This window comes from Populus nigra, chromosome 10 (genome assembly GCF_951802175.1).
Source record: "Populus nigra chromosome 10, ddPopNigr1.1, whole genome shotgun sequence".
Taxonomy (NCBI): Eukaryota; Viridiplantae; Streptophyta; class Magnoliopsida; order Malpighiales; family Salicaceae; genus Populus; species Populus nigra.
Genome location: NC_084861.1, coordinates 3,487,328 through 3,515,076, shown reverse-complemented (window position 1 = coordinate 3,515,076; position 27,749 = coordinate 3,487,328). Strand labels below are relative to the sequence as shown.

At 34.1% G+C, this 27,749-nt stretch overlaps 2 protein-coding genes and 1 pseudogene across 4 annotated transcripts; 1 reads left to right on the top strand and 2 right to left on the bottom strand.

The window, feature by feature from the left end:
* Nucleotides 1-1,396: 1,396 nt before the first annotated feature.
* Nucleotides 1,397-2,968, bottom strand: LOC133704398 (F-box protein At1g70590-like; annotated as a pseudogene).
* Nucleotides 2,969-8,760: 5,792 nt separating this feature from the next.
* On the top strand, nucleotides 8,761-13,443 carry LOC133706083 (protein DETOXIFICATION 29-like). 2 transcript variants are annotated; one of them, XM_062131610.1, is made up of 8 exons: nucleotides 8,761-9,124; nucleotides 9,403-9,944; nucleotides 10,055-10,141; nucleotides 11,765-11,821; nucleotides 11,941-12,179; nucleotides 12,305-12,423; nucleotides 13,108-13,194; nucleotides 13,305-13,443. In XM_062131610.1, exons 1-8 carry the CDS (start codon nucleotides 8,792-8,794, stop codon nucleotides 13,365-13,367), a joined length of 1,527 nt encoding a protein of 508 aa, XP_061987594.1. In that variant the 5' UTR covers nucleotides 8,761-8,791; the 3' UTR covers nucleotides 13,368-13,443. The 2 variants fall into 2 exon arrangements, with proteins under 2 accessions (XP_061987594.1, XP_061987595.1); XM_062131611.1 differs by lacking the exon at nucleotides 11,765-11,821.
* Nucleotides 13,444-18,977: 5,534 nt separating this feature from the next.
* LOC133705048 (F-box protein At1g70590-like) lies at nucleotides 18,978-22,032 on the bottom strand. 2 transcript variants are annotated; one of them, XM_062130140.1, is made up of 5 exons: nucleotides 21,358-22,032; nucleotides 20,823-20,956; nucleotides 20,558-20,740; nucleotides 19,842-20,018; nucleotides 18,978-19,121 (listed from the first exon to the last, which is right to left on the bottom strand). In XM_062130140.1, the coding sequence occupies exons 1-4, from the start codon at nucleotides 21,827-21,829 to the stop codon at nucleotides 19,854-19,856; spliced, it is 954 nt and encodes a 317-aa protein (XP_061986124.1). In that variant the 5' UTR covers nucleotides 21,830-22,032; the 3' UTR covers nucleotides 18,978-19,121; nucleotides 19,842-19,853. The 2 variants fall into 2 exon arrangements, with proteins under 2 accessions (XP_061986124.1, XP_061986125.1); XM_062130141.1 differs by lacking the exon at nucleotides 18,978-19,121 and having other exon boundaries at nucleotides 19,628-20,018.
* Between the last annotated feature and the right edge of the window lie 5,717 nt (nucleotides 22,033-27,749).

Sequence of the window (27,749 nt, the reverse complement as noted above, 5' to 3'; positions counted from 1 at the left end):
ACAGCAGAATTGAGACTTACTTTGTCAAAGAGGGCTTTGAAAAATGCTTCTGTGAACATACATTATTCACAAAAACCAGTGACAAAGGCAGTATGCTAATTGTAAGTCTATATGTGGATGATCTTATCTTTACAGGAAATAGTGAATGCATGTTTAAAGGCTTCAAAGACTCAATGATGAGAGAGTTTGACATGTCTGAACTTGGAAGAATGAAGTACTTTTTAGGTGTGGAAGTCATACAAAATGCAGAACTGATATTCATCTGTCAAAAGAAGTATGCTAAAGAGGTGTTGGGAAGATTTGGAATGGAACATAGTAATGCAGTGCAGAATCCAATTGTCCCAGGATGCAAACTTACAAAGAATGAAGAAAATGCAAAGGGTGTAAATACTACAGAATATAAGCAATTAGTTGGCAGTTTGCTATATTTGACAGCCACTAGACCCGATCTTATGTATGCAGTTGGGTTAGTCAGTAGATATATGGAAAGACCCACTGAAATGCACCTTCAAGCTGTCAAAAGGATACTAAGATATCTTAGGGGAACTACAGAATTTGGGATTATATACAGAAAAGGGGATGAAGGAAAACTAAGAGCATATGCAGATAGTGATTATGCTGGGGATGTTGATGACAGAAAGAGTACATCTGGGTTTGTGTTTATGCTTGGTACAGGAGCTGTTTCTTGGTCCAGTAAGAAACAACCCGTGGTGACATTATCTACAACAGAGGCAGAGTTTATAGCTGCCGCATCCTGTGCTTGTCAAGGAGTTTGGTTAAGAAGAATTCTGGGCAATATTGGTCTTGAACAAGTGACTAGTACAGTGATCTATTGTGATAATAATTCTGCTATAAAACTTTCAAAAAACCCAGTACTACATGGTCGAAGCAAACACATAGATGTCAGATTTCACTTCCTAAGGGATCTTACAAGAGATGGGGTTGTGGAACTAGTATACTGCAACACACAAGAGCAAATTGCAGATATCATGATGAAACCACTAAAGCTGGAAGCTTTCTTAAAGCTAAGGGACAAATTAGGCATGGGTATGATGCAAAAATTGAACTAATCGACAAATTAGTTCAAGGGAGGATGTTGAGCCGTGAGATAGCAGTTGAAGATTGTATTCTGTTACAGTTGGTTATAACCAACGGGAATCTTGTATAGATAATACCCAGCTAAGCTCATGTATAAATAGCAACGATTACAAGCAAATAAAGGAACTGAATCAGAAATCATTCACTTACCCATTGTTTCTCTTCTCTATTCCTTTCTTCATTATTCTTCTCTGCAAATCTTCTTATTACTTCAACCATATTCTCTGTCTCTTTTCAACAACCTTTCCCATTCTTTATCGGGAAAGCATACAGTTAGATGTCTAGTTGCTCGTGAGACTCGAGAAAAAATCTTGTTAGTTTATTATTCCTGTAGAATTAGAGAGTATTGACATGCAAGTATCCAAAGTCTCAAATACAGTGGTCAACAGCCAAGAAATATATTCTTATGGGGTAAATGATCAAATAGAAAGACATTTCATGATTAAGGACAGAAGGATATGTTTACGTATGCAAGTTAATTGGAAAGACTACTATTCAAAGATTTACAAACCTTATGAATATCTCGGAGAGAAGGCAAAGCACGCCAATTATTAGCAAGGTTCATGACATGATCACGTGAAGTTGCTGGTACGTAGTTGTTGTAAAATCACATTCTTGACATGAACAGCTGCTGTTTCACCAGCATGAGTGGCAAGTTCCAGGTAAACTACAGCTTTCAACTTCTCTCCTTCCTGTCCAAAATATTACCATAGGATCCTCGGGCAAGCGAAAAAGTAATATAGAGGCCTATCTAAATAGTTCAACCATGAACACCATCCCATGCATGTGACCTCTAAAGACATCACGAGGCTTTGAAATTGGGTTTTAGCTGTGTTTAGGGTGGATTGCAAAAAACTATGCTTGGGTAGTTGATAGCCTATATTTGGTCAAAGCACCAATCCTTGTTCTTTTCTGAATCACACTGGTTTCGCCACATGAAAAAAAGAAAAATTAGCAAGAGCAACAAGAGGACGAAAGCAATTGAGAGATCACCACTCGAAAACACGTGTCCAAACACAAAGCCACCCTTGGAAAAAATGGAGAAAGCAAAAGAGACACATTAAGTCAAATGTGTTAAGTATCAAGCTCTCTCAACCATGCCCTTCCCATCCCCATTTGTTATCTTCTCCCACCTCAATGCAACCACTCAAAGCACAAATTAAATTAATCTACTTCTGGCACTGCCTATCCTGCATATATAAATACAGGTTAAATCAATAGTAACATACCGAAAAGAGTCCAAGTCCATGCTCATACTGAGCATTGCTATGACCACAATCAGCTGCCCGCTTCATCCATTTCCTTGCTTGGCGATGACTCTGAGCCAAACCTTCCCCAACTGAATAACACAACGCAACACGGTACATTGCACGCACATATCCACCTTCAGCCGCTTTTAGATACCATCTAGCCTGTTTGAGAGAAAAGCTCATTAGTTCTGAACTGACAAGCTAGTCCACAAATTTGTGGTAGGACGAGAAGAGAGATGCTTACAGCCTCGTGTAGATGACGATCAAATCCACAACCTTGATGTAAACAGAGTGCGAGTTGGTATTGAGCACGAACATGACCAGATTGGGAAGCCTGAAACAACCATTTCACTGCTTCCTTTCGTTTTGAAGGTTCGGCTGCACGTCCCATAATAACCATAATAAGCACATCCTAGCAACTCATTTCCATGCTTGAACCCAGCTACCTCCCTACAAGGTATTGTATGGTTTCTCTCCTTCTATACATGTTCGTTACTTTCCTAAAGACTCTACGGTGGAATTAATTGATGACCTTCTGACTAGAAGAAATAATTAAGCAAGTCAAGTGCAATCTTCGAACAGCACAGCACCGGATGACACAAATTGCCAATAACAAGCAAAGTGAAATGAGTTTCTCTATAAGAGACTGTATATCTTAAGCTACAGCACTATAAACAACAAGTAGTGGTTCGCAAAGCATTACATAAATTATCAGCTAAGTTTTTCAGTCTTTACCTGGTGATTGACATGGTCTGTAAGGTGGTATACAAGCTGGAGCTTCCACCCTCCTCTATTCTGTATTTCATATTTCCCAACTCATGAGGCATGTCGGGCGCCAACCAGTGCAGAGTACCTTGTCAAAAATACCTCAGGCCCTAGAATTACAACCATAAACAACAATGAATAGAAGAATCTCAAAAACGATGAATCAAACAGTTATCCAAGTGCTAATTTATTGAAGGGCCTCTCACCTACAGATGCTGCCTGGGAGTTTGCGGACGAAATAGCAACGCATTTTCTTGACTTTAACCTTGATGACAAGGTGGTTTTAATGAGGGAATACTTGTCACATGCCGCAAATACTAGCATAATAGGAGACGATGAACAAGCATTGACAAGAGACGAAGAATGAGCACGGACAAAGGGGTTACAATTTGAATAAGAGGTCATAGCGGGAAATCATCAAGATGACTAAACGCATCATTTTACTTTCTTTTCCGTAATGTGTCAAGGGACACGTGTAATAAAGCCTGTTATCCCTACTATTCGAGATGAGCAATTCGTGTGTTTAAATTGGTATGTAACAGAATAGAAAAGCATAGAAAACCAATACACAATGAATACATAAAAAGAGAAATTCAAGTGAATTACTCCCATTCTATCCAAATTTCCTTCCTTTTCCTTCTTCATTTGTTGATCTTGGTATCTGTTGTTTATTATTCATCTCCAGTCATTCATCCATCTCTATTTTGAGTGATCGTTGACAATAATTTTATTCGAATCGGAACAAGACACCTTAGAAGCACATATTCATGGAACAGAATTTAAGAAAGTGAAAGAGATTGGGTTTTTGAAAAAGAAATAGAAAGGGACATAGGGGTTAATTATGGTTCTTTTGGAGAATGAAAGGTTTTTCTCTTGAGATTGAGATTAGTCCGTATGAGTTTTTTTTTTTTTTTTGCAAGGTATACATATGCCAATTAATTATTAACACGTCGTTATTGTTCATTTGTTTTTGTATAAAACTCAAAATCTAATCTTTTCTTTTTATAAGCTACAAGCTTTTTTATTGTAAATTTTATGCAATCATATTAGCAACGGGTTTGTTACTAATTCTTAATATATTAATTTATTTTTTAGTAATTGATTTTGCGTTGCTATATTTATTGCTAATATTAAAAAATTAACATACATGCAATTCATTACTAATTTATTATGAAAGTTGTATTTGAATTATTCTGTTGCTAACATTTGATGCTAATCACCCTTTTATTTTTCTAGCCACACACTGTGTTAAAGTTTTTTTTTTTGCAGTGCAAAAGGGTAAGATTAGTAATTTAGTATTGTTATTGTACATTGATCTTTTTTTTTAGTTTTAATTTTTTTTGTTTTTAGATTATAATTTTAAAAAATATATTATTTTAATTTATTTCTAATTAAAAAAAAAAAGCACCTTGACATCCTAAATACTACAATCCTAAATGACAGTTATTTACAGGCAAAAAAATCACCATTGGTCCGTGTTTTCAGAATTTGATCAGATTAAACTTCTACTAATAATTTGGTCACACCATCTTGTATTTCCGTTTATCGGTCATCTGAGACTCTCCTTGGTAATTTCCGATTGTCGACCAAGAATCTTCAGTTGACCTGAGAAAGGCAAACGACACGCTGATAGTGCTGCATGTATAAGAACGTGGAGATTAAATAATAATTCTTAAAATCACAAGAACTAATTAATTATAAAAAGAAGCTGCTTTCCCTTGCGTTAGGTTGGGAGGGGGCGCTTTCCTCCTGCGACGCGTGACGATGTTGGCTCAATTTCCGTGATGACCCAGGAGGTATAAGGTTGAATGATAATGATTACTCAAATGTCAAGTTATATATATATATATCTTAATTATTATTTATTAAAAAATATTTAGATAAAAATACTTTATTTATGGAGTTTTAGATATTCATATAAATATTTATTATGCAATTATTATTTATTATTTAATAAAATAAAATAGTAATATATGTGTGTGTGTATATTAATATATACTAGTTTAAAAAAATATAAAAGCTCTATGAATATATTAATATAATAAAAAAAATATTCTAGGTTGTATTTAGGTTGAGTATGAGTTGGATAATATTTATCTTTTATTATTTATCTAATGAAATAAAATAATTAAGTAATAAGCTAAAGTGTGTTGGGATTTTACTGTTCACCATACCAAATTCATTGTTTATCCACAGTGTTTTTTTAATTTTTCATTTTTCCCTTTTTTTCTTTTTTTTCTTTTTGGTTTTTTTGTTATCACTTTTTCATTTTTTTTTACTTTTTTTTTTGCATTTTTGCTTTCATTTTTTTTCCCAAAATTATCTTTGTCAATTTTATTTTTTTAATATTGAGCTGGTTAAAAATTTCGCTTTGTAATTTTTTCCTTTGAAATACTATGAATTCCTACAGTGTTTTCCTACAAGATTTTTCTATTTTATTTTTTTATTTTTCAAAATTTTATTTGTCAATTTTATTTTTTTTAATATTGAACAGATTGAAAATTTAGTTTTGTAATTTTTTTCTTTAAAACATTGTTGATTGCTACAATGATTCTCCATATGATTTTTTTTTTGTTTTTGTTTTTTTATGATTTTCTCCAAAATTATCTTTTTTTTATTTTATTTTTTCATATTGAGTTGGTTAAGAATTACCGTTACAATATATGAGGGAAGCACTATAACTTTCCTCGTAAATTACTGTAGATTGCTACAGTGTTTTTTCCCACATAATTTGTTTTTGTTTTTTTATGTTTTATTCTAAAATTATCTTTGTCAATTTTATTTTTTTAATATTAAGCTGATTAAGAATTACAATTACAAGTAAATACAAGTAAGGCTAAATCATGTGGGAAAAACACTATAACTTTCCTCACAAAACACTATAAATTGATATATTTTTTCCTCACATTGTTTTTTTCCAGTTTCTTTTGTGTTTTTTTTTGTAATATTTTTTTCTAAAATTATCTTTATCGATATTTTTTTTAATATTGAGCTGATTATAATTTAACTTTTTAATAAAACTTAATCATGTGGGGAAAGTACTGTAGCTTTCCTCACAAAACACTGCGGATTGCTACAGTGTCTCTCCACATATTTTTTTTTTCTTATGATTTTTTCAAAATTATCTTTGTCAATTTTATTTTTTTAATATTGAGCTAGTTGAGAATTACAATTATAAGTTATTACAAATAAGGCTAAATCATGTGGGGAAGCACTGTAGCTTTCATCACAAAACACTGTGAATTGCTACAGTGTTTTCAGCAAAGTTTTTTTATCCTTGTTTTTTTTGTGTTTTTTTTATTTTTTTTTTCAAAAATTATTTCTGTCGATTTTATTTTTTTAATATTGAGCTGATTGAGAAGTTAGCTTTGTAATTTTTTTCTTTAAAACACTAGGAATTGTTGCAGTGTTTTCCCACATATTTTTTTATAATTTTTTTCAAAATTATCTTTGTCGATTTTTTTTAATATTGAGTTGGTTAAAAATTATAATTACATTAAAACTAAATCATATATGAAAAACGTTGTTGTTTTCCTCACAAAACACTGTAGATTGCTATAGTATTTCTCTAAATGGTTTTTTTATGATTCTTTCTAAAATTGTCTTTGTCAATTGTAATATGAAAAACACTATAGTTTTCCTCACAAAACATTGTTAATTTCTACAACGTTTTTCCTCATGGGTTTTTTTCCTTCCAAAATTATCTTTCTCGATTTTTTTTAATATTAAGTTGGTGAAAAATTTAGCTTTGTAATTTTTTTGCTTTTTATGAAGAGAAAAGCTAAATCATGTGGTTAAATCAGTGTGTATTTCATCACAAAACACTATGGAGTGCTACAAATCATTTTGTTCAGTTTCTAAGTTTTTGATCACCAACACAACTTTTTTTTCTGTCATGAAATATTGGCTCCATCATACCTTTAGTTTCTATTATTTATCTAACGCTGATTCATAATTATAACACTATTAAGTATATTTATTTTATAAACTCGTGGCAACGCGGTATACCATCTCATTATTTATATGATACGTGGAAATCGGATTGATTCTGGCCTTAATCCGAATCGAAGAGGCGGATTCTTATAATTACACAGAACAATGTTGATGTGGGAAATCATAAACCATTACAGATTCAACCACGTGATTGCTGAAATTAATTTGGATCCCAACCACCGGACGGAGGAGCGACAATATCCCGAGTGGCTCAAAAAATCCTACGTGTTAGCATCATTACATACTTACTTCGGCCAAGTGGCCTCCTTGTTTTACATCGAATGTAAGATGAGTTATGGAAGTCGTGTTTTTTAAAATTTAAATTTTTATTTATTTATTTATTTTAATTAATTTTTTTATTTTCCGATCCTTTTTATATATTAATATTAAAAAAATAAAAAAAATATTATTTTAAAATATTTCAATATATAAAAAAAATTGATACCTTCTAGACAATCCTTAATTCTAATTTACATCCATGATACAATTAATTATTGAGGACAGAAGCTTCATTTCTCATTATTATACTCGTATGAAAACCCTAAATGAACCACTAGTCAATTAGATATATAGAAACGTATCGAACTTCATTAAAATTGTCGTGACAAGTTTACAAGATTTCAGAATTTGTACAATATAAACTTTATTATTATTATTATTTTATTTTTAAAGTTATATATATACTTGTCATCGTAACCTTTCTTGATTTATACTTCATGTATATATAATACATCTAGCTCTGTGTTCCAATCAACAATTTTTTTTTTAATTTTTTGTTTTAAAATTTAAATTTAACAATTCAAATAAGAGAGGTTAATGACTTGAAGATGTGACTGGATAGCTTGACGTAGTTGTTTTTAATGATATCGGTTCATTTTTAACACTTGATTTTGAAATTAAACTTCCATATAGTTTTTTTCAAAAAAATCCGTATAATTATTTTCCGGATAGGAACAAAATTAAGGATTACCGAATGTCATTTGTTTTTTGAAGTTTTGTTTAAATATATCTATAAACATTTTTTAGTAATATGTTTTATATTCATCCTTACATAGATAATAGGTATAAAAAAATGTGTCTGTATGTAATTTCTATTTTCTAAAATTATTTTTAAAACATATCTATTTCATATTTTATCTTTGTTTCTTCATGTTTGTATCTTTTTATATGTATTTTATCCTGCAATACCGATAAAACTCAACAATAAATGTCATATATGTTTTCTATCCTAGCTACAATATTGACCAGAGACATCCATAAACGCCAAGAAATAGTTGACGAACTTAATTACTGAGAACAGAGATATTTCCAGGAAGATATTGTTGGAATGTCAAATAACTACCTTCAACAAATAAGATACGATTTATATTATTTTTTAATATAATTTTTTAAATGAAAGATTTTTAAAATTAAAACTTGTACAGACCCACATTATCTTGTATTTAATTTTTATCAAATAAATAAAGATTATGAAATTCGAACTCATAATCACTTGATCATTAAGGTTTTAATATTATATTAAAAAACTATTTTAATCCAATAACTTAAATTATTAGATAAGGTTATAAAATATAATAAATATTATCCTCTAACACGGAAGTACACCACTATATAAGCTCTTTAAGCAGTCCAAATAAATGATTCGGTCCTCTCTTTACTGAAAAAGAAAACAAAGAGATCGAAGAATGGAGGGTGGCAGGCGATCACTTGTCTCCCCACAAAACGATCACCAGAATCGAGACCAGCACTTACGATCAACAAACTCTTCCATCGCCTCCTCCTTCACTCCTGATCCTGATGACATCCCTCTAATCAACAGTGTCCGTGATTTCTCTAGAGAATTCTTTAGAGAGTCCAAGAAGCTATGGTATCTTGCCGGCCCTGCCATCTTCACCACCTTGTGCCAGTACTCCCTTGGTGCTATCACTCAGCTTCTTGCTGGCCATGTTGGCACGCTGGATCTAGCTGCTGTCTCTGTTGAGAATTCTGTCATTGCTGGATTCTCTTTTGGTATCATGGTATATAATTAACAGCTACCTATACATGTAGTAACATATAAATAACAGCTACCTATACATGTAGTAACAATTAAGCATACAATTGTTTTGTTGATCGCTTGCACTATATATGCCTGTATTTTATTTTGGACCCTATTTAATTCATGCTGAAAATATATATATGCCCATACGCATAGCTAGGTGCTAGGTAGCACCTTTTTATGTGTGTGTATATAATATTGGTAATATTTTGTTACAACTTTTGATTGATGAGTAATATTTGATCATTGAATCTGCAGCTTGGCATGGGGAGTGCCTTGGAAACCCTTTGTGGACAAGCGTATGGAGCAGGGCAGCTTGATATGCTAGGAATCTATATGCAAAGATCTTGGGTCATTCTTAATGCCACAGCTGTTATACTTACCCTTTTATATATCTTTGCTGGGCCATTTTTGAAGCTTATTGGTCAGACAGCAGAGATATCACAGGCGGCAGGGATGTTCTCGGTGTGGATGATACCACAGCTATTTGCTTATGCAATGAACTTTCCAATTGCAAAGTTCTTACAAGCTCAAAGCAAGATGATGGCTATGGCTGCTATAGCGGCAGTGGCCCTAGTTTTCCATGCCGTTTTCAGTTGGCTATTGATGTTGAAATTAGGCTGGGGTCTGGTGGGTGCAGCCGTGGTTCTAAACGCGTCATGGTGGTTCATAGTGATTGCTCAACTGTTGTATATTTTTAGTGGAACTTGCGGGGAAGCATGGACCGGACTTTCTTGGAAAGCTTTTCAAAATCTATGGGGATTTGTTAGGTTATCTCTGGCATCAGCTGTAATGCTTTGGTAAGTAACCCAACACGGTAGCAATTCTCTTTCTCCTTAATTGTTAATTATGACCCAATTTACAGTTACAGCTTTAAGTGACTATGCTTTTGGTAAACAATTTCATGCAGCCTGGAAGTATGGTATTTCATGGCATTAATACTGTTCGCCGGATATCTAAAAAATGCTGAACTTGCAGTGGATGCCTTGTCTATAAGGTCAGTTGTTCTCCTGTTAACAGTAAACATCTCTCTCCTGCAGCATATGCTTAGTGAACTTGCATCAGCACACCCAATCTGACCCTCTTTCTGGGGCTTAAAAAGTCAGGAAAGGATACGAACAATAAGCTTGCCTCGTTGCTTTCGTTTCCTTATCATTGCCCCCTAACAGAACAGACCCCGCCGTTCTTGTAGAAGAAGATAAGTGCAAGTAAAATTACGTGTCTGATTTGGATTCATGATCTTTCCTTTGAAAACGTTAGAATATTGAAATATAAGTTCATCGGGTAATGCTTTCATCTTTGAAAGTAAAAAAAAAAACTTCATGGGATAGAATATATTATTATTGGGAGAGTTTTATCCTTTTAACTGGCTGATTTAACTCAACCTAATTAGTCGATTAATTCAGTAGATCTCTTGGAATGTCTTTTAAAAAAAACCTTAAATATTATTCATGTTAGCAATGATGATTATACAGCAACCCATGATGATAACGTTGTAGGATTAGCCCTATGATGATGACTACGACTGGTGATAGATGATAGATGTGGAGGGCTAATTAAATAAATCGATTTTCTCTTATAAATCATAATTATATGTGTCGAGAAATTAATAAGTTGAATCTAGAATTAAAGTTATGAGTATAATCTTGAAAAAAGATTATTAAGCAATTGTTAATGACGTTTAGGTTACCAAATTTTGAGAAAATTTCGTGATGTCGATGTTAATATGTCATGTTTTTGCATGATAATGACATGTCAGTAATAATGTTAGACGGGGTGGTGAAAAAAAATACTTATATGGTAAATTATACATGTAGGTGGTAGATAAACGTTTAAAAAAATTAGTAAAAGTAACCATATTTTAATATTTAATATTAAATTTTAAATCAAATATGAATGAGAATTAACTAGCTTACTGTTTCTTTTAGAAAAAATATTTTATGATTTTTAAAATAAATTTAAAAAATATACTAAAATAATATATTTATATTTTATGTGTAATTGAAAGTTAAAAAATCATAATTATAATAAAATTATATTAAAATTTATTTATTTAAAAAAAACAACAAAATAAATTATATTAGTTTTGCTCGAACTGGCAACATTGTGCCTCCGTCACACGTGCTAACCAAATGAGCTAAAAAATAAAATTGTTATAAAATGATTACTGTTTAAGTAATTATTATTTATGCACTGTATTTTAATAAAATTATTTAATTAGTTCTTGTAGTTTTAGAAACTATATATTTATTTAATTTTTATGTTCTTGAAATCATCTAAAGGGTAGTACTTTCGTCAATTCTGTGCGCCTTTTCAATTTTCTATGTATTCCTATCTTTTTTTAGAGAAACAAAAAGGAAAAGAGAAGTATATATGATGGAAAATCTTGATGACTGGAACATTTTTTGAAACAAAAGACTACAAAATTAAAGATGGTAAGCACTTGTGAAGAGATTAATATTCAATTATTCTGATACTACAAAAGCTAATCAATTATTTTTTAATAAACCACAAGGACTAAATTATAATTAACTTGCGATTGGAATAACCTTATTCGAATTAATAGTCTCAACGTTATGTTAATTTGTTTTTTTTTATGAACATTCAACTTAATTTGCAGCACCAACATAGTGGGTTGGGCGCTCATGATAGCCATTGGAATCAACGCAGCCATAAGGTTCGCAGCAGATACAAGCCTTTCAACATTTTACACACAGACACACACACACACACATCGAAAGAAGTGGATAGAGCAGCATGATATTTGAGTTTGAACTCGTTCGTTGATGCATGCAGCGTGAGAGTGTCAAATGAACTAGGAGCTGCCCACCCAAGAACAGCAAAATTCTCTTTAGTAGTGGCCACGCTAGCTTCGCTTATGATAGGCCTCGTAATCGCACTAATTCTTGTCCTGGCACGGAACCTATACCCAGACTTGTTTACGAACGATGCTGGAGTCAAGGAACTAGTAAAGGAGCTCACTCCTCTCCTCGCTGTCTGCATCATCATCAATAATGTTCAACCAGTTCTCTCAGGTAATCAAGTTCTTACTGTGTATATGTTCTGCTACGTGCATGCTTGCTTTGTACTACTTGGGTGCTGTATCTCAGGTCCGTCTCTTACAAATGGATATGGTGGTGATCTTGTTAAAATTAAACAGGGTTGGCCATTGGAGCAGGATGGCAAGCTGCTGTTGCTTTTGTAAACATAGGGTGCTACTACATATTTGGAATTCCCTTGGGTCTCATTCTTGGTTATTGGCTTCAAATGGATGTCCAGGTTACCCTTGTATCCCTTTATTGTGCCGCATGTACAAAGTTATATAATTATCATCATGTATGGGCCATTTTTATTCAAATTACGGCTGATGAGGGAAACAAAACTAATAACTAGCCATAGTTACTATACTCATTAAAAACCCGAGTTAGATTAACTAGATTAATCCGAATCAACTTCAAAACAAAATCATTTTATATAATATTTAAATAAAATAACTTTGAGATTAATCCATTACATCACCCTTAGATCTTATAGATTCAAAAGCAAATCCAAGTTTTGGGTGCATGGGTTACTAGGTCTATCCATCTAGCTAAGCCAAGTTTAGAGTGTGATTGAGAGTATAATAGTGATTATTTTTTAAAATGTTTTTTTTATAAATATATTAAAATAATATGTTTTTATTTTAAAAATTTATTTTTAATATCAATACATTAAAACAATCCAGAAATATATAAAAAATTAATTTTTTAAAACAAATTAGTTAGTATCTATTTGGACAGCAATCCAAGTGAATACTGTATATGATAAAAAAGATGCTCGCCATTATCAATCATCATGCATCTATATAACTTGCTCCCCTAGGTTTTCTTTAGAGAGTCACGTGATCATCAAGTGGGAGGGTGATGGACGATCATAATGAATGGTGTACATATAATTTCTTCTGTTCTTATTGGCAATTTTCAGGGAATTTGGATTGGAATGCTGACAGGGACTGTCGTGCAAACTGTCGTTCTCTTCTGGATGATTGGTAAAACCAATTGGAACACAGAGGTAAGTTTCTAATTTTTTTATTTCAAATAAATATTCATGAAAAGTACAGATTAAGAGGATATTTTTCACATCCAGGTGACCACCTGATGAATAATTTTAATTAAATGCAGGCTTCTGCTGCCGAAAAGAGGATAAAAAAATGGGGTGGGGAAGTGTTGCAAGCTGAATCTTGAGAGAACCGATTAGAAGGAAGCTCAAGTGATTACAGCTAACATAAGAACATATTGAATGACAAAATAATTTGGGAGGGAGGGGGGGGGGAAGAGAAACACGTTGATTGTATTATATTTTCTTGTTTTCCTTCTGTTACATGCATACCTACAGATATAGCAACGAAAGTAATTCTAGAATGGCCACACACGAGGCTCTTGCTAAAATAACACTAATAGAAATAACAATAGAAAAGACAACTAGCAACTAACAGAAATACCAACAATAACACCAGCTTGCATTGTAACAATCTTATTTAAACGATGCGTATAAGCTAAAGGATAATGCCCAAAACGTCGTCGTTGCCTCAGTATTCTTTTGATTTGAATATCTTTATCTTTTCCCGTTACTGTTCTTCCCGCTTCTTGCAATACTTTCCCCTTTTAAAAATGTTCCTTGTCCTCAAGGAACAACTGTTGGTACCTCATGCAAAGATCCTCAGCAAATTCCAAAGTGGCCTCAGATGGTGATATGGTGATAGGGTCTTCCAGTGAATCAAGACTTGTGTTGCCGCTTGATTGTGGTGTCTAACCATTCTTCTGTCAAGAATGGCTTGGGGTTGCAATCGAGGCTCTGTGTGCGGGACAGGTGAATTATCATACACAATCTTATGCCCCACATGTTGCTTTAATTGGGACACATGAAACACTGGATGTATAGCACTTGAACTAGGGAGACTTAACCGATATGCTATGGCTCCTATGCATTCTATGATTTGATAAGGACCATAGTACTTGGCTGCCAGCTTGTGTGAGGCTCTCCTACTCACCGTTTGCCGTCTATAGGGTTGTAATTTTAGATAAACCCAGTCTCCTACCATGAAGATGCGTTCACTGCACTTCTTGTTTGCTAGTTGAATCATATGGTGTTGAGCGAGCTTGAGGTTGGCTTTAATAGTCTTGAGCATGTCTTCGCGCAGTGTTAATTATTTATCAACAGCATCTATGTTAGAATCCTTAAGAAAGTAAGGTATGTGGATTGGAGGGGTTTGGCCATATAAAACTTCAAAAGGAGTGGTTTTGATAGAGGAGTGATAGTTGGTGTTGTACCACCATTCGCCTAAGGGTAGCCATTTGGACCATTGATCTGGTGTCTTGTTGGTCATGCAACTTAAGTATTGTTCCCAGCGTCTATTCACCACTTCAGTTTGGCCATCAGTCTGAGGATGGTAAGCTGTAAAATGTAACAATTGAACTACTTGATAGGTGGTGAATAGATCCTTCCATAACCTGCTTAGAAACACGGGATCTCTGTCACTGACTATAGAGGCTGGTAAACCGTGTAGTTTGTAGATGTTGTTCATTAAAGCATCTGCTACTGTGGTTGCTGTATAAGGATGGGAAAGGGCAATGAAATGTGCGTATTTGCTGAACCTATCTACCACGACTAACACCACATTTTTCCCCTTGGATTCAGTAGCCCTTCAATGAAGTCCATACTGATATCCACAAATGGTGCCTAGGGGTATAGGGAGAGGTTGAAGCAAGCCAGGAGTGAGGACATTCTCCCTTTTGTTTTTCTAGCAAATGTGACTCCCTTACATATGCTCACACATGCTTCTGTTGTTTCCTCCAATAGAATAGTGATCCCACCTGTTTGGCCGTAACAGTAATGCTAGAGTGGCCTCCTATGGCAGAATCATGATAGAGTGAGATGAGTTAGCCTTGTAGATCAGGATCATTTCCCACTATTAGTTTACCCTTCCTGTATAGATGTCCATTCGCCCATACATAAAGTGGGTGTGAACTAGGATCCTGTTTCAGCTGAGTGATGATCTCTACTAGATTGTTATCTATCGTCCAAGATGTCTGAACTGCTTCTAACAAGTTGGTCAAAATGGTGGAGAGTGTAAGGGAGAATACTTCACCATTGGTGCACCTAGACAGAGCATCAGCAACAATATTTTCCTTTCCCTTTCTGTACTCGATATCATAATCAAAGCCTAAAAGTTTGGTTAGCCATATGTGTTGAGAGGGGTAGGATACCTTCTGTGCCAGCAGGTATTTGAGACTAACATAATCGGTTCTGATCGTGAAATGCCTGCCCCAAAGGTAATGTCTCCACTTGGTAACCGCTTGTAGAATAGCCAGTATCTCTCGTTCATAGGTCGATAATGCTTGTTGCCTAGGTCTTAAAGCTTTGCTGATGAATGCAATAGGATGCCCTTCCTGCATAAGTACAACCCTTAGACCAGATCCTGACGCATCTGTTTCAACCATAAAAGGCTTGTTAAGATTAGGCAGGGAAAGAACTAGAGGCTGAGTCATGGCCCTCTTTAGGTTTCTAAAGGCTGTAATTACCTCTTCCTTCCAGGTGAAGGCATTTTTCTTTAGTAATTGTGTGAGGGGCTTGCTAATGGAGCCGTAGTTTCTGATAAATCTGCGATAGTATCCTGTAAGGCCTAAAAATCTCCTTAGCTGCTTGCCATTTTGTGGTTCTAGCCAATTCCTAACAGCTTGAATCTTTTTAGGACCAGTAATTACTCCCTCTTTAGAGATTACATGCCCCAAATACTCCACTTGAGGTATACCGAATGCACACTTGCTGCGCTTAGCCACAAACTAATGTCCCTTCAGTAGCTCAAATACAATTTGTAAATGCTGCAGATGGTCGGTCATTGACTGACTGTAGATTAGGATATCATCAAAAAATACTAACATAAACTTCCTAAGATGTTTCCGGAACACGTCATTCATCAAGCTTTGGAAGGTGGCAGGGGTGTTGGTAAGGCCAAATGGCATCACCAAGAATTCATAGTGGTCGTTATGAGTTTGAAAGTCTGTCTTGAATATATCCCCAGAAGTCATTCAAATCTGGTGATAACCAGATCGTAAGTCCACCTTGGAAAATATTGTTACACCCACCAGTTCTTCTAGTAACTCATCCATTATAGGGATTGGAAACTTATCCTTGATGGTAAGTTGATTGAGAGCCCTGTAGTCGACACAGAATCACCAGGACCCGTCCTTCTTAACCAACACAACAGGAGAAGCAAATGGATTGTTGCTCTGCTGAATAATTCCAGACTCGAGCATTTCCTCCACCATTTTTTCTAGTATATCTTTTTGCACTCTAGAGTATCTATAGGGTCTGAGGTTGATAGCTTGAGCTCTTTCCTTCATAGGAATAGTGTGATTGTGGTGTCTGATTGGAGGCAGACCTTCACGTGCTCGGAATAATTCCTTGTAATTCTCCAGTAATTCACCTGAGGCAGTCTGTTCCTGTTAGTTGTTTATGGTTGGAGGTGATATAGAATGTACATCTTCGTCCTCTTCCTCAAGGGGTATCAAACTGCATAGATTCATACCTGCTAACTGTGTAGGATTAACCATCAAACTATTAAGTTGTGTAAGCTCAATGGTCTGTATCTTGGTGCAATCAGTGCCCTTGAGTAATATGTCTTGACCGTGCCATTTGAAGGACATCCAGAGATCCTTGTAGTTGGAGATAATATTCCTTAGCGTTGCTAGCCATTGAATACCCAAAACCATGTCATAGTTGATTAAATCAACAATGAAGACATCTGCCTCAAAATTAACTCCCTACATTCTCTATCGAAAATTTCTACACATGGTTGAGCAGTGCATAGTACCTCCATTTGTTGTTTCGACCACCAAGGTTCTAATGGGATTGGCTAGGTATTGTAGCTTGTTGGCAGTCGCACTATTGAGGAAGTTATGGGTGCTGCCAGAGTCGATCAAGATATATACAGAGTGTTTGTCAATCTTCCCAATTACTCTTAATGTGTGGCAACCCTTTATTCCTTCCAGGGCATGGAGAGAAATGTGAGGGGTGAGTGATTCATGTTCAACAACATTGATCTCCCCTTCTCTGTCCACACTATCCTCATCATCTTCAACTATGCATAAAGAGTATAGTCACTTATTTTTGCATCTGTGACCTGGGATAAAACGTTCATCACGCTAGAAACATAGCCCTTTGGCCCTTCTTTCTTCCAAGTCTCTGGATCATATTGATCTGGTTGGTTTTTGTGAGAAATGTGTAGTTGGAGTAGGTAGTATGCCAGTTTGTTGTGGTTTGAAGGTGTTAAGGTTTGGGGTGTTGAAGGTCTTGAATAGGGTAGAGACGTGCTTTGTTTGAAAGAGGTAGAGTGAGGCAGAACTTGAGAAGTGTATTGATGGGGTGGAAAGAGTGACCTTCTATAAGTCAGGATGTTATCTTGCAATCTGGCGAGATTATAGGCTTGCTTAAGGGCCTTAAGATCAAACATTTTAACTGGATTCTTGATCTCTATTTCCAGTCCTCCAATGAAGAACACCATTGCCTGTTTCTCACTAATGTCAGCTTTGTTCCATAGAAGATCAAAGTCTTGAATATAGGTCTCCAAGTTGCCAGTCTGCCTTAATTCCATCAGTTCTTCAAGGGGGGTTTTGTTAGCAATTAAATCGGCCACACAAAGCCTCAGTTTATTCTTCCTACGTAACCTCTCGATCTCCTAGACTTCGTGTAAAGTTTTGATGCCAGTATAAAGCCATTCCATCTAAATAAAAAGAAGCCAGCTTAACCTTCTCTGCTCCTTTGATTTCTTCTATGTCAAAATACTGATTGCATTTATACAACCATTTGTGAACATCTTCCCCTTCAAAACATGGGAAATCTCTGTGAGGTTTATGTATCTTATAAGATTGTTGCCCCTCTACACCAACACCGTCTGTCTTAGAGGAAGAACCTTTATAGAGTATGTCTTGGTAGCCTTTTGCAGGACTATGCTCCATTGCAGTTGTCTGCACCCTCTGTAGAAGAGTAGTCTGTTGGTAGGCTAATCCACTGATGAGCTCCTCAATCTTAGTATCTTGAGTCAATTTGGTAGTGTGTAATTGTTGTCCATAGGTTTCTAACAGAGTTAAAACCTGCTCATGACGCACTGATTGTTCCTTGTTTGCAACTTCGAAGGATTCTTCCAACTTCTTAAGATCTTAAGACCTCGTGTCTGGTGGCATAGCTAAAGTCTAAAGATCAACTGCTCTAATACCACTTGTTGCAAGTTGAATCTTGAGAGAACCAATTAGAAGGAAGCTCAAGTGATTAGCTAGGATGACCGGAGTTCTTCCAGCTAACATGAGAACATATTAAATGATAAAAGAATTTGGAAGGGAATGGAGACGAGAAGAGTCAAAGAGAGAGATGATTCCAACTTGGCATTGTAACAATCTTATTTAAACAGTGCGTATAAGCTGAAGGATAATGCCCAAAACATCGTTGTTGCCTCGGTATTCTTTTGATTTGAATATCTTTATCTTTTCCCGCTACTATTCTTCCCGCTTCATAACAAGAAGATGATTCCAAAAACAAAAAAGGTGAACAATAAAAGAGATCCAGGAGTGGAAGGGCCCCCATTTTGATCCGTGAATTGTTACAATTTATGGATAATTAAATTTCAGAGCCTACTCAATTCTTCAATGGATGGATTGCATCAGTTTCAGTTCTTCTGTTTGGAAACTAGAGAAGTTAGGGCTTCAATTTATAGCCACATTGCGTTCCGTTTCATACTTCTTGAAATATTATCATATGAAATAATATCATATACCAACAAATAAGAATTTCACAAATCTATGATTATATCGACAACAATCATGACAAATGAACATGTAACATTAATTCAATGTAGAACTTTAGGTTCATATGGTTTATTATTGTTTGATATTACATCTTTTTTGTCTAAGGAATATACAATTCTAAGAAATTAAGGTCCTTTCCTGCGCAATGAAAAATAAAAAGATGATCAAGGGATTCAAGAGATGGCATGTATCTATTGTAAAAATTATGAAGAAAAATAATGAAGACTATTTCAAAAAATATTTATTCCACATTGTAAAAATAAGCTTCTTTAATTTTCTGAGGCAGAACCACATCTCTGGTTTTGTTTGCTGTTTTATTTTATTTCTGTTCTTCGTTCATGATTTTATTACCAACAGTATCTGCGTGAAAACTAGTGTGTGTAAAGAGAGAGATTCTTGGAATATCACGACTACCAAACTTTACAGCAAGACCTAGGACCATTACCTATAGAGATAAATACTTCTGATGTTTCAGCTAATTAATGTGTGATTGCATCATTTATGCTCTGCTTATTGCAAGTAATTTCACTATTACACTTGAGAATTCAAATTAAGAGGGCCCGAGAATCATACTTTGCCATCCCAAACCTTTCCCATTCTTTATAGGGAAAGCATACAGTTAGATGTCTAGTTGCTCGTGAGACTCGAGAAAAAATCTTGTTAGTTTATTATTCCTGTAGAATTAGAGAGTATTGACATGCAAGTATCCAAAGTCTCAAATACAGTGGTCAACAGCCAAGAAATATATTCTTGTGGGGTAAATGATACAAATAGAAAGACATTTCATGACTAAGGAAAGAAGGATATGTTTACGTATGCATGTTAATTGGAAAGACTACTATTCAAAGATTTACAAACCTTATGAATATCTCAAAGAGAAGGCAAAGCACGCCAATTATTAGCAAGGTTCATGACATGATCACGTGAAGTTGCTGGTAGTTGTTGTAAAATCACATTCTTGACATGAACAGCTGCTGTTTCACCAGCATGAGTGGCAAGTTCCAGGTAAACTACAGCTTTCAACTTCTCTCCTTCCTGTCCAAAATATTACCATAGGATCCTCAGGCAAGCAAAAAAGTAATATAGAGGCCTATCTAAATAGTTCAACCATGAACACCATCCCATGTGACCTCTAAAGACATCACGAGGCTTTTGAAATTGGGTTTTAGCTGTGTTTAGGGTGGATTGCAAAACTATGCTTGGGTAGTTGATAGCCTATATCTGGGCAAAGCACCAATCCTTGTTCTTTTCTGAATCACACTGGTTTCGCCACATTAAAAAAAAGAAAAATTAACAGGAGCAACAAGAGGACAAAAGCAATTGAGAGATCACAACTCAAAAACGCGTGTCCAAACACAAAGCCAGGTAGCCACCCTTGGAAAAAATGGAGATAGCAAAAGAGACATTAAGTCAAATGTGTTAAGTATCAAGCTCTCTCAATTATGCCCTTCCCATCCCCATTTGTTTTATTCTCCCACCTCAATGCAACCACTCATAGCACAAAATAAATTAATCTACTTCTGGCACTGCCTATCCTGCATATATAAATACAGGTTACATCAATAGTAACATACCAAAAAGAGTCCAAGTCCATGCTCATACTGAGCTTTGCTATGACCACGATCTGCTGCCCGCTTCATCCATTTCCTTGCTTGGCGATGACTCTGAGCCAAACCTTCCCCAACTGAGTAACACAATGCAACATGGTACATTGCACGCACATATCCACCTTCAGCGGCTTTTAGATACCATCTAGCCTGTTTGAGAGAAAACCTCATTAGTTCTGAACTGACAAGCTAAGCCACAAATCTGTGGTGGGACAAGAAGAGAGATGCTTACAGCATCGTGTAGATGACGATCAAATCCACAACCTTGATGCAAACAAAGTGCGAGTTGGTATTGAGCACGAACATGACCAGATTTGGAAGCCTGAAACAACCATTTCACTGCTTCCTTTCGTTTTGAAGGTTCGGCTGCACGTCCAATAATAACACCATAATAAGCACATCCTAGCAACTCATGCCCAGATTTTGCTTTATTGGAGGCTGGTTTTTCCATAACCTTTTTATTTATTATTGTTATCATTTTCTCATTTCTTTTTGTGGGATATTTTAAAAGTGATCAAAACATTGGCAACACTCAATCACCCATTTCAACAAGCAAAAGAAACTACAGCCTATGTTCATGTCATGCTTATAAATATTTATGACAAAAAAAATTGCATTTTTCTAGCTTTTCTACAATTTTTCGCTCCTCCCTGCAGCACTTGCATTGCACAAAACAGAAACATAACTGCTATTTAATTTAACTTTAAACTCCATAACGATGACTAGAATGCAAAAAGCACTAGAAAAGGAAATTAAGAATTAGATACCTTGCAAGTACGAAAGTCCAAGATTACACTGTCCAGAAGGGTCTCCAAGCACTGCAGCCTTTTTATAAAGGGCAATTGCCTTGTCTTTTTTACCAATTTCCCAGTAAAGAAGACCAGCATCAACCATGGCGAGGGTGGACCCACGAACCGCGCCTTTTAAAAAGGAGTCGAGAGCCTTGTCCAAATTAGGTCGCACACCTCCCCGGCCATGCTTGAACCGCTTTCCCCATTTCAGGAACAACAAGGCTTCTCTCAATGGCCGAAGCCCTTCGCTCCATGACTTGCACACCAACGACGCTGCTTGCAGATGAGGCAGTGTGAACGATGCCGCTATTTTAGTCAAAATATCGGAGGGAAGTGTCGAGAAATCACCATCGGATGATCTTAATTTCCGAAAATCTGCTTCTGATGAAAACCAGAATTTAAAGGTTGATTGACGGTATTGGCGACCAGGCCAGGTTTTCTGCTTCATCTTCTGTGGTAGAGTGGAGAGAGTGAAGTAAGTCGGTCATTGCTTTAATAACCACGTCATCAATTACGTGGGGCCGCTGAGCTCTGTGGCCGGGCCCACCTGAAAGTTACCTTCTCAACATTTCGTATTCGCCGGATCCGATCCAAAGATCCAATAATGACCCCAGCCCCCAGGTCTTTGAACGTGAGTCAACTTATCAAGTTAGTTGTTGATGTTATGTGTTTCGTGATAGGGTGCATTATATTTTATAAATATATTCTTTAATTTAAAATATAGTAAAACAATATTTTTTTTAATCTTTTTTACTTCTAATATTAAAAAATTAAAATCATTAAAAATACATAAAAAAAATATTTTTTTAATTTTTTAAAACGAAAATTATTTTTAAGAACAGAAACACCAAATAAGCAATTAATTATCTTAATAAAATCACATCCATATTATTAAAATTGGTGAGCTGATAATATATTTTTAGTTAATGCAAAAGATTTAATTTTCAAATATTAATCTAAGTAATTTGATTATTCTTTCAAAAGTCAAGTTTTTAACACCATCAAGGATTTGACTAAATATGGTTTAATTACACATCTAACCCAAATCAGATTTTAAATCGTAAAATATCTAAATTAACCCGCATAAATGAGGTTGGGTTTAACAAGGATGCGTTCTGTTATTTCTTATGATTATGAATGAATTGGAGCCTCAAAATGGTACCTCCCATCTGTCTCCTTCCCCAGCAAGCCAAGCCCAACTATACAAAAGCCAAGCCCAAATATACAAAAGGCTTGGGTCCATAAATGAACGCAAACTAAAAACTAGCAGACCTTTGTCCATAGCAACTAAGCCCATTCCACATTTTTTAAGGGATGATTTCTATTTCGATCCGGGTAAAAAAACTATTTTTTTTTATTAAAAAACACTAATTTAAATAATATAAAAAGATTCAGGTAATTAGAAATTACTCGGATTCTCTTTATGGTGTAAAGGAAGAAAACATTTTTATTCGGAAGTAATTACCCGAGAAAAGAAAATTTCCAACCGCATCATCTCACCCTGCTGCATGTCGGCTACAAGTCGTCTATCCATATCAAAGTAGCATGTAGAGTATGTTTGGTATTGCGGTAGCTGTTATGATTATGGTTTGAAAAAAGTTGTTTTATAAAAAGTATTTTTAGTTGAGGTTGGTTTGAAAAAATAGGTATTTGGTTAACAGCATGGTTGAAATTAAGGTTGAAGGAAAAGTAGTTTAATATGTTTGGTTAAGAATGTTTTTGAAATTGAGGTTATAAAATAATTTTAAAATATATATATATATATATATATATATATATATATATATATATTGATGGTTTTTAATTTAAATACTGTCGATTTAACTACTGCTATTATGTCATGAAATAAATAATACTTTATATAAAATATTTTTTATTGTTTCATTAAACTATTTATAATTCCATCACGTACGAAATTCATCGGACAAGAACTACAGTTTCCATAGTTTTTTGAGCGTACAACAAAATTAAGTAAAATATCATCAGAAACAAAATTGAAATTAAAATCAAATTCTGCAAATATCACGTCATCATGTGATCTCTTTCTAATTTATGTAGTGTTATTAAATAATATTAAACACTAATTTTTTTTAATTAAATACAATTAAATATTAAATATTTTTACTTTTTTTTTTTGCAGAGAGTGAATTTTTGTAGAGAGTGAATTAATTCACTCTCCATGCAGATAAAAAGAGCACCTAAAAGACTAGAGGAAGAGCAAAGGGAAAACAGAAGAGAGGAAAATGGTTTCAGTAGGCCAGACCTCCATCACCGTCATCATCATCTTCAAGTGTAGCAAAAATTACGAAGACTAGGGGAAGAACAAAAGGAAAACTGTTAAGAACAGCCCTCGTGGTTGAACAGAAGGAAAATGGTTTCAGCAGGGCAGCCCAGCTGTCTCCCTCGACGCCTCTAGCAGCGCCACGCCCAGGTAAGAACATCTCTCATGGTTTTCTCATCTGGACAAAATCCACCCATACCCGAAGCACTGGCCAAGAAAGGAAGATGGGAACAATTTTATACTTTATTTATAAACACAGTTGCATGAACAAGAAATGAAAAGCATCTAATTTTTGCTTCAGCAAAATTGAGTTTTGAACGCAGATAAAGGTGAGGTCATGGATAAAAATTGCGGCTCATTTTGTAACCAAACGATATGTTGGTACTATTAAATGAAAACGCTGCCATAAACGCTTAGCCAAACGGGCTCTTACTAGGCTGGTATCAATGTTTCACGCTACAGATTTGTATTATCTTTCATTAAAATATAAAAATTAATAACTCAAATTATATTCTATGTCAACTAAATAAGTTAATCTTATAAAAATAATACATTATCAACTTAGATTAAATGATAAAATTATAAACAATAAATTTTTTATACAAAAATTATGAAAAAACTAAGAAAACTTAAGAATAAGAATCCAATTTAAAACATCAATACCTGATAAAAATTTTAATATGTAAAATTTTTTAACGTGTTTTTCACAAGAAAAATAAACAGTAAATATAAATTGAAAAACTTATTCATGCATCCAATCAAATAAATCACAACTCATTTTGTAAATAAAATTTATAAAAAAGTCATGAATGATAAATAAAAATCTAATTCAAAACTTTTAGGGAAAAATATAGATTAAGATATTTAATATTACAATACAATTCATTTACATGATTGTGTTTGATGAATTTGTTTACTAAAATCAATTTATAATAGAAATGGACACACGTAAAATTTATTGAATAAAATAAAAAGATATTATGTAAGTCTGCGTATATTAAAAATATTATAAAAAATACATATTGAATCTATATTAAATATAAAAAAAACATTACAGTTGAATTATATTAACCTTTAAAAAAATTAAACACACTAAATATAATTAAACAATAATCACCATTTCAAAAAGGCTAAATAAGGTTTTAAAAAAATCATATAGAATGAGTATTAATTAAAAGATAAATTTAGAAATTATTTTACAAAAGACATATAAAAAATGTATTAAAAAAATCATTTAAAAAAATAAAATAAATGATGCCAAGTACTGCTAGGACTAGTAAGTCACGTCTTGCGCTTAACCCACCCATAAAAGGCCAGCACATGGACCTTTAATTTATTTTTTAGTTAATGGGGTGGACGACACGTTTTCCGCCCCTATGTTTTGACCAAAAACAAACAACATGTCATTTGTAATTCACTAGATTTCAGTCATTTAGTGGCCGAAATACATGGCTTGTTTGTTTTATACTCAAAAACTCATTTTCAATTTATTATTTACCCAAAACACCTAGGACAGACCTTGGAAATCTTGTTAAAACAATTTATGGCCTCCAAAAACACAAAATCAACCCGAAAGCAAAAATCTTTCAAAGCTCAGATATGTTTTTCTAGGTGTTTTCAAGGTAAATAAAACACATAATCTTAACTCTTTTTATCATACAGAGCCATTTGATACAAAAACCGATCGTTTTGATAGCTGAAATCCTCATCAACAACAATCTTTTCTCTCTAAGCTAAAATCTAACAACCCCCCCCTCTCTCATCCACTAAAAAAAAGGATTAAAAAAAAGAAAATGAAGTTTGGTACCAAAACATCATATTTTAAAATTATAATGACTGGTTACTTAATAGCTTAAAAAGATTGGGGACTAAAATGAACTTTTCAAACAAATTGCAGAGTTACCATCTATTTTACCCAAGTTTTTCATTTTAGTCCTTTGTCTTTCAACTCATTCCTCACCCCCACCCCAAAAAAAAAATGCATTTGGATTTAATCTGGGCTTATTTGTGCAAAAAATAAATAAATTTGAGGATTGGATTGAAAATTCTAAAAAAAATCCACTATTTAAATGTGAAATGATGAACAATTAATTCTCCATGATAAAACCGTTTTCTCTTTTAGTTTATACTAAATTAATCTCTCCCTTTTTACGTCATGCTACATGTAAATGCATATTCATCGTTGATTTTTATCTAACATTAAGACAACATAACTACACCATTAGTAAATTGTTATGTTTTTTGTTTGAATTTATTTTATTAGCCATTAAATTTTAAAAATTCATTCTCCAATTGGAGTTTCTAATTACTCTGGTTAATAGAGAGTCAATTTTGTGTAGACTCCACCTCATTTAGAGGCGGGAAATTTTCTAGGATAATTATAAGGGTTGATTTTTCTTGATGATAAACTTAAATTTAATAGACCAAAAAAACACTCAAAAGATCCAAAAAACATTCTCATAGGCTCAGGCTACCACACCCGAGCCCAACTTCTACCAAGATGCATGGGCTCGGGAATGGTAGCCCGAGCCCATATTGGGCATACGCTTGGGACTTGAGTATAAAAGCTTAGGTCTACCATCTAGGTGCACGGCTGCTGGAGTGATGGGTGTACTGCTTAGCTAGTGGTGGGCATATTGCCTAGCCTTGCTGGGGTGCTAGGAGCGACACACTTAGTTGGTTCTGCGTGTATACTCCAATACCCTTGTGGGCTTAGACTACAATGCTTGGGTCATAGTAACATGCTTGAATCCCCATCTCATCTCTAATGGATTCAGACACCTTGCCCAACACTCTCTTAAGAAAATTTTCCAAGACCCAACGTGGGCCTCTTTTTATTTTATACTAATATAATGTGTTATTTTAAGTAGAATATAACTCAAAATATCACAAAGGTTGAAATTTTACTTCAGCCCCTTCTCTCCACAAAACAACAAGACTTATGTGTTATAATTACACTATGAATCATTCAAACTCAAGGTTCACAATATCTTCGTTCTTAACACTTTCAGTGTACATATTTCAAGAGTCTATGTCTCTAAAATATCATCACGCTTTCTCTCTTTACAAAGTTACTAGCTTAATCATCAAATAGCCCTTACATCCATCAAGGAGAATCTTTTACAGGTACTAGCTACCAGTCACCTTGGCTTACCAAGCATCACCTGCAACCAACCACTTAAGTTTTTCATATTAAGTCATCAGACACCTTGGATAGGGAGAATGAATCAAATTGCTTAAATTAAAAGATTAATAAATTATTCAACACATTGACTTTATTCTCAAGTATCTTGGATTTTGAAACTCGTCACTTGAATTATATCTTTATTAGAACAACTAAAACAGATGAGGTTAGTTTAAGTGTTGATATGAAATAAATTAGAATAATATATTATTTTTAGTGTTTTTTAACAAGTTCATATCATAGCTTAGTTGGGTGAAACATGTGGGACAAGCCTAAGATTACGAGTGGCGAGGAGCGCAAATATTTTCTACGTTATGATAGATGACAGGTCACCTATCATTTTTTGTTGTAAAAAGAAAAGGATGATGACAAGTTACTTGCCCCATATAAAAAGAAAAAAATAGGGCTAGGCATGCGGGCCTCTCTTAGGCTCGCATGCATGACTATTTTTATGGCAGGGCTCTTTTTTATTAGCCCTATAAATTTTTTATATTTTGATTTTTTTTCAATTTTATAATTTAATGTTGAGTTTTTATTAGAATTTATCATTCAGTATTATGTTGATTATAAATCGATTTTTGTATTTTTATCATTTAATAAAACAAATTAATTAATTCAATGTAGTAAAGTTCATAACTAGGGTTATAGGTTTGATGAGTTAATTAGGATGAACCTAACTTTTTTTTTCCATTGAGTTTTTTCTTTAGACATGCTCAATCAACAAGGTCACATTAAAATTTTTTTTAAATAATTTAATTTAAAATTCATATTAAGAAAAGACTTGGGTTGAGAAATTATAAGTTTGAATCATTGTATCGAATTTAATGATGTGGCCATGACTTTTTTTTTTTAACTAGCTCTATATTTTATTTTAAACCTCATCTTTTAATTTTGAACTTTTAT

Coding starts and splice junctions, on each gene's coding strand:
- LOC133706083 (XM_062131610.1), top strand. CDS start 8,792: ATGGAGGGTGGCAGGCGATCACTTGTCTCCCCACAAAACGATCACCAG. Junction 10,142..11,764: donor GTGGATGCCTTGTCTATAAG/GTCAGTTGTTCT, acceptor CTTAATTTGCAG/CACCAACATAGTGGGTTGGG. Junction 11,822..11,940: donor GGAATCAACGCAGCCATAAG/GTTCGCAGCAGA, acceptor TGATGCATGCAG/CGTGAGAGTGTCAAATGAAC.
- LOC133705048 (XM_062130140.1), bottom strand. CDS start 21,829: ATGAAGCAGAAAACCTGGCCTGGTCGCCAATACCGTCAATCAACCTTT. Junction 20,741..20,822: donor ATCGTCATCTACACGATGCT/GTAAGCATCTCT, acceptor TCTCTCAAACAG/GCTAGATGGTATCTAAAAGC. Junction 20,019..20,557: donor ATGGACTTGGACTCTTTTTG/GTATGTTACTAT, acceptor TATTTTGGACAG/GAAGGAGAGAAGTTGAAAGC.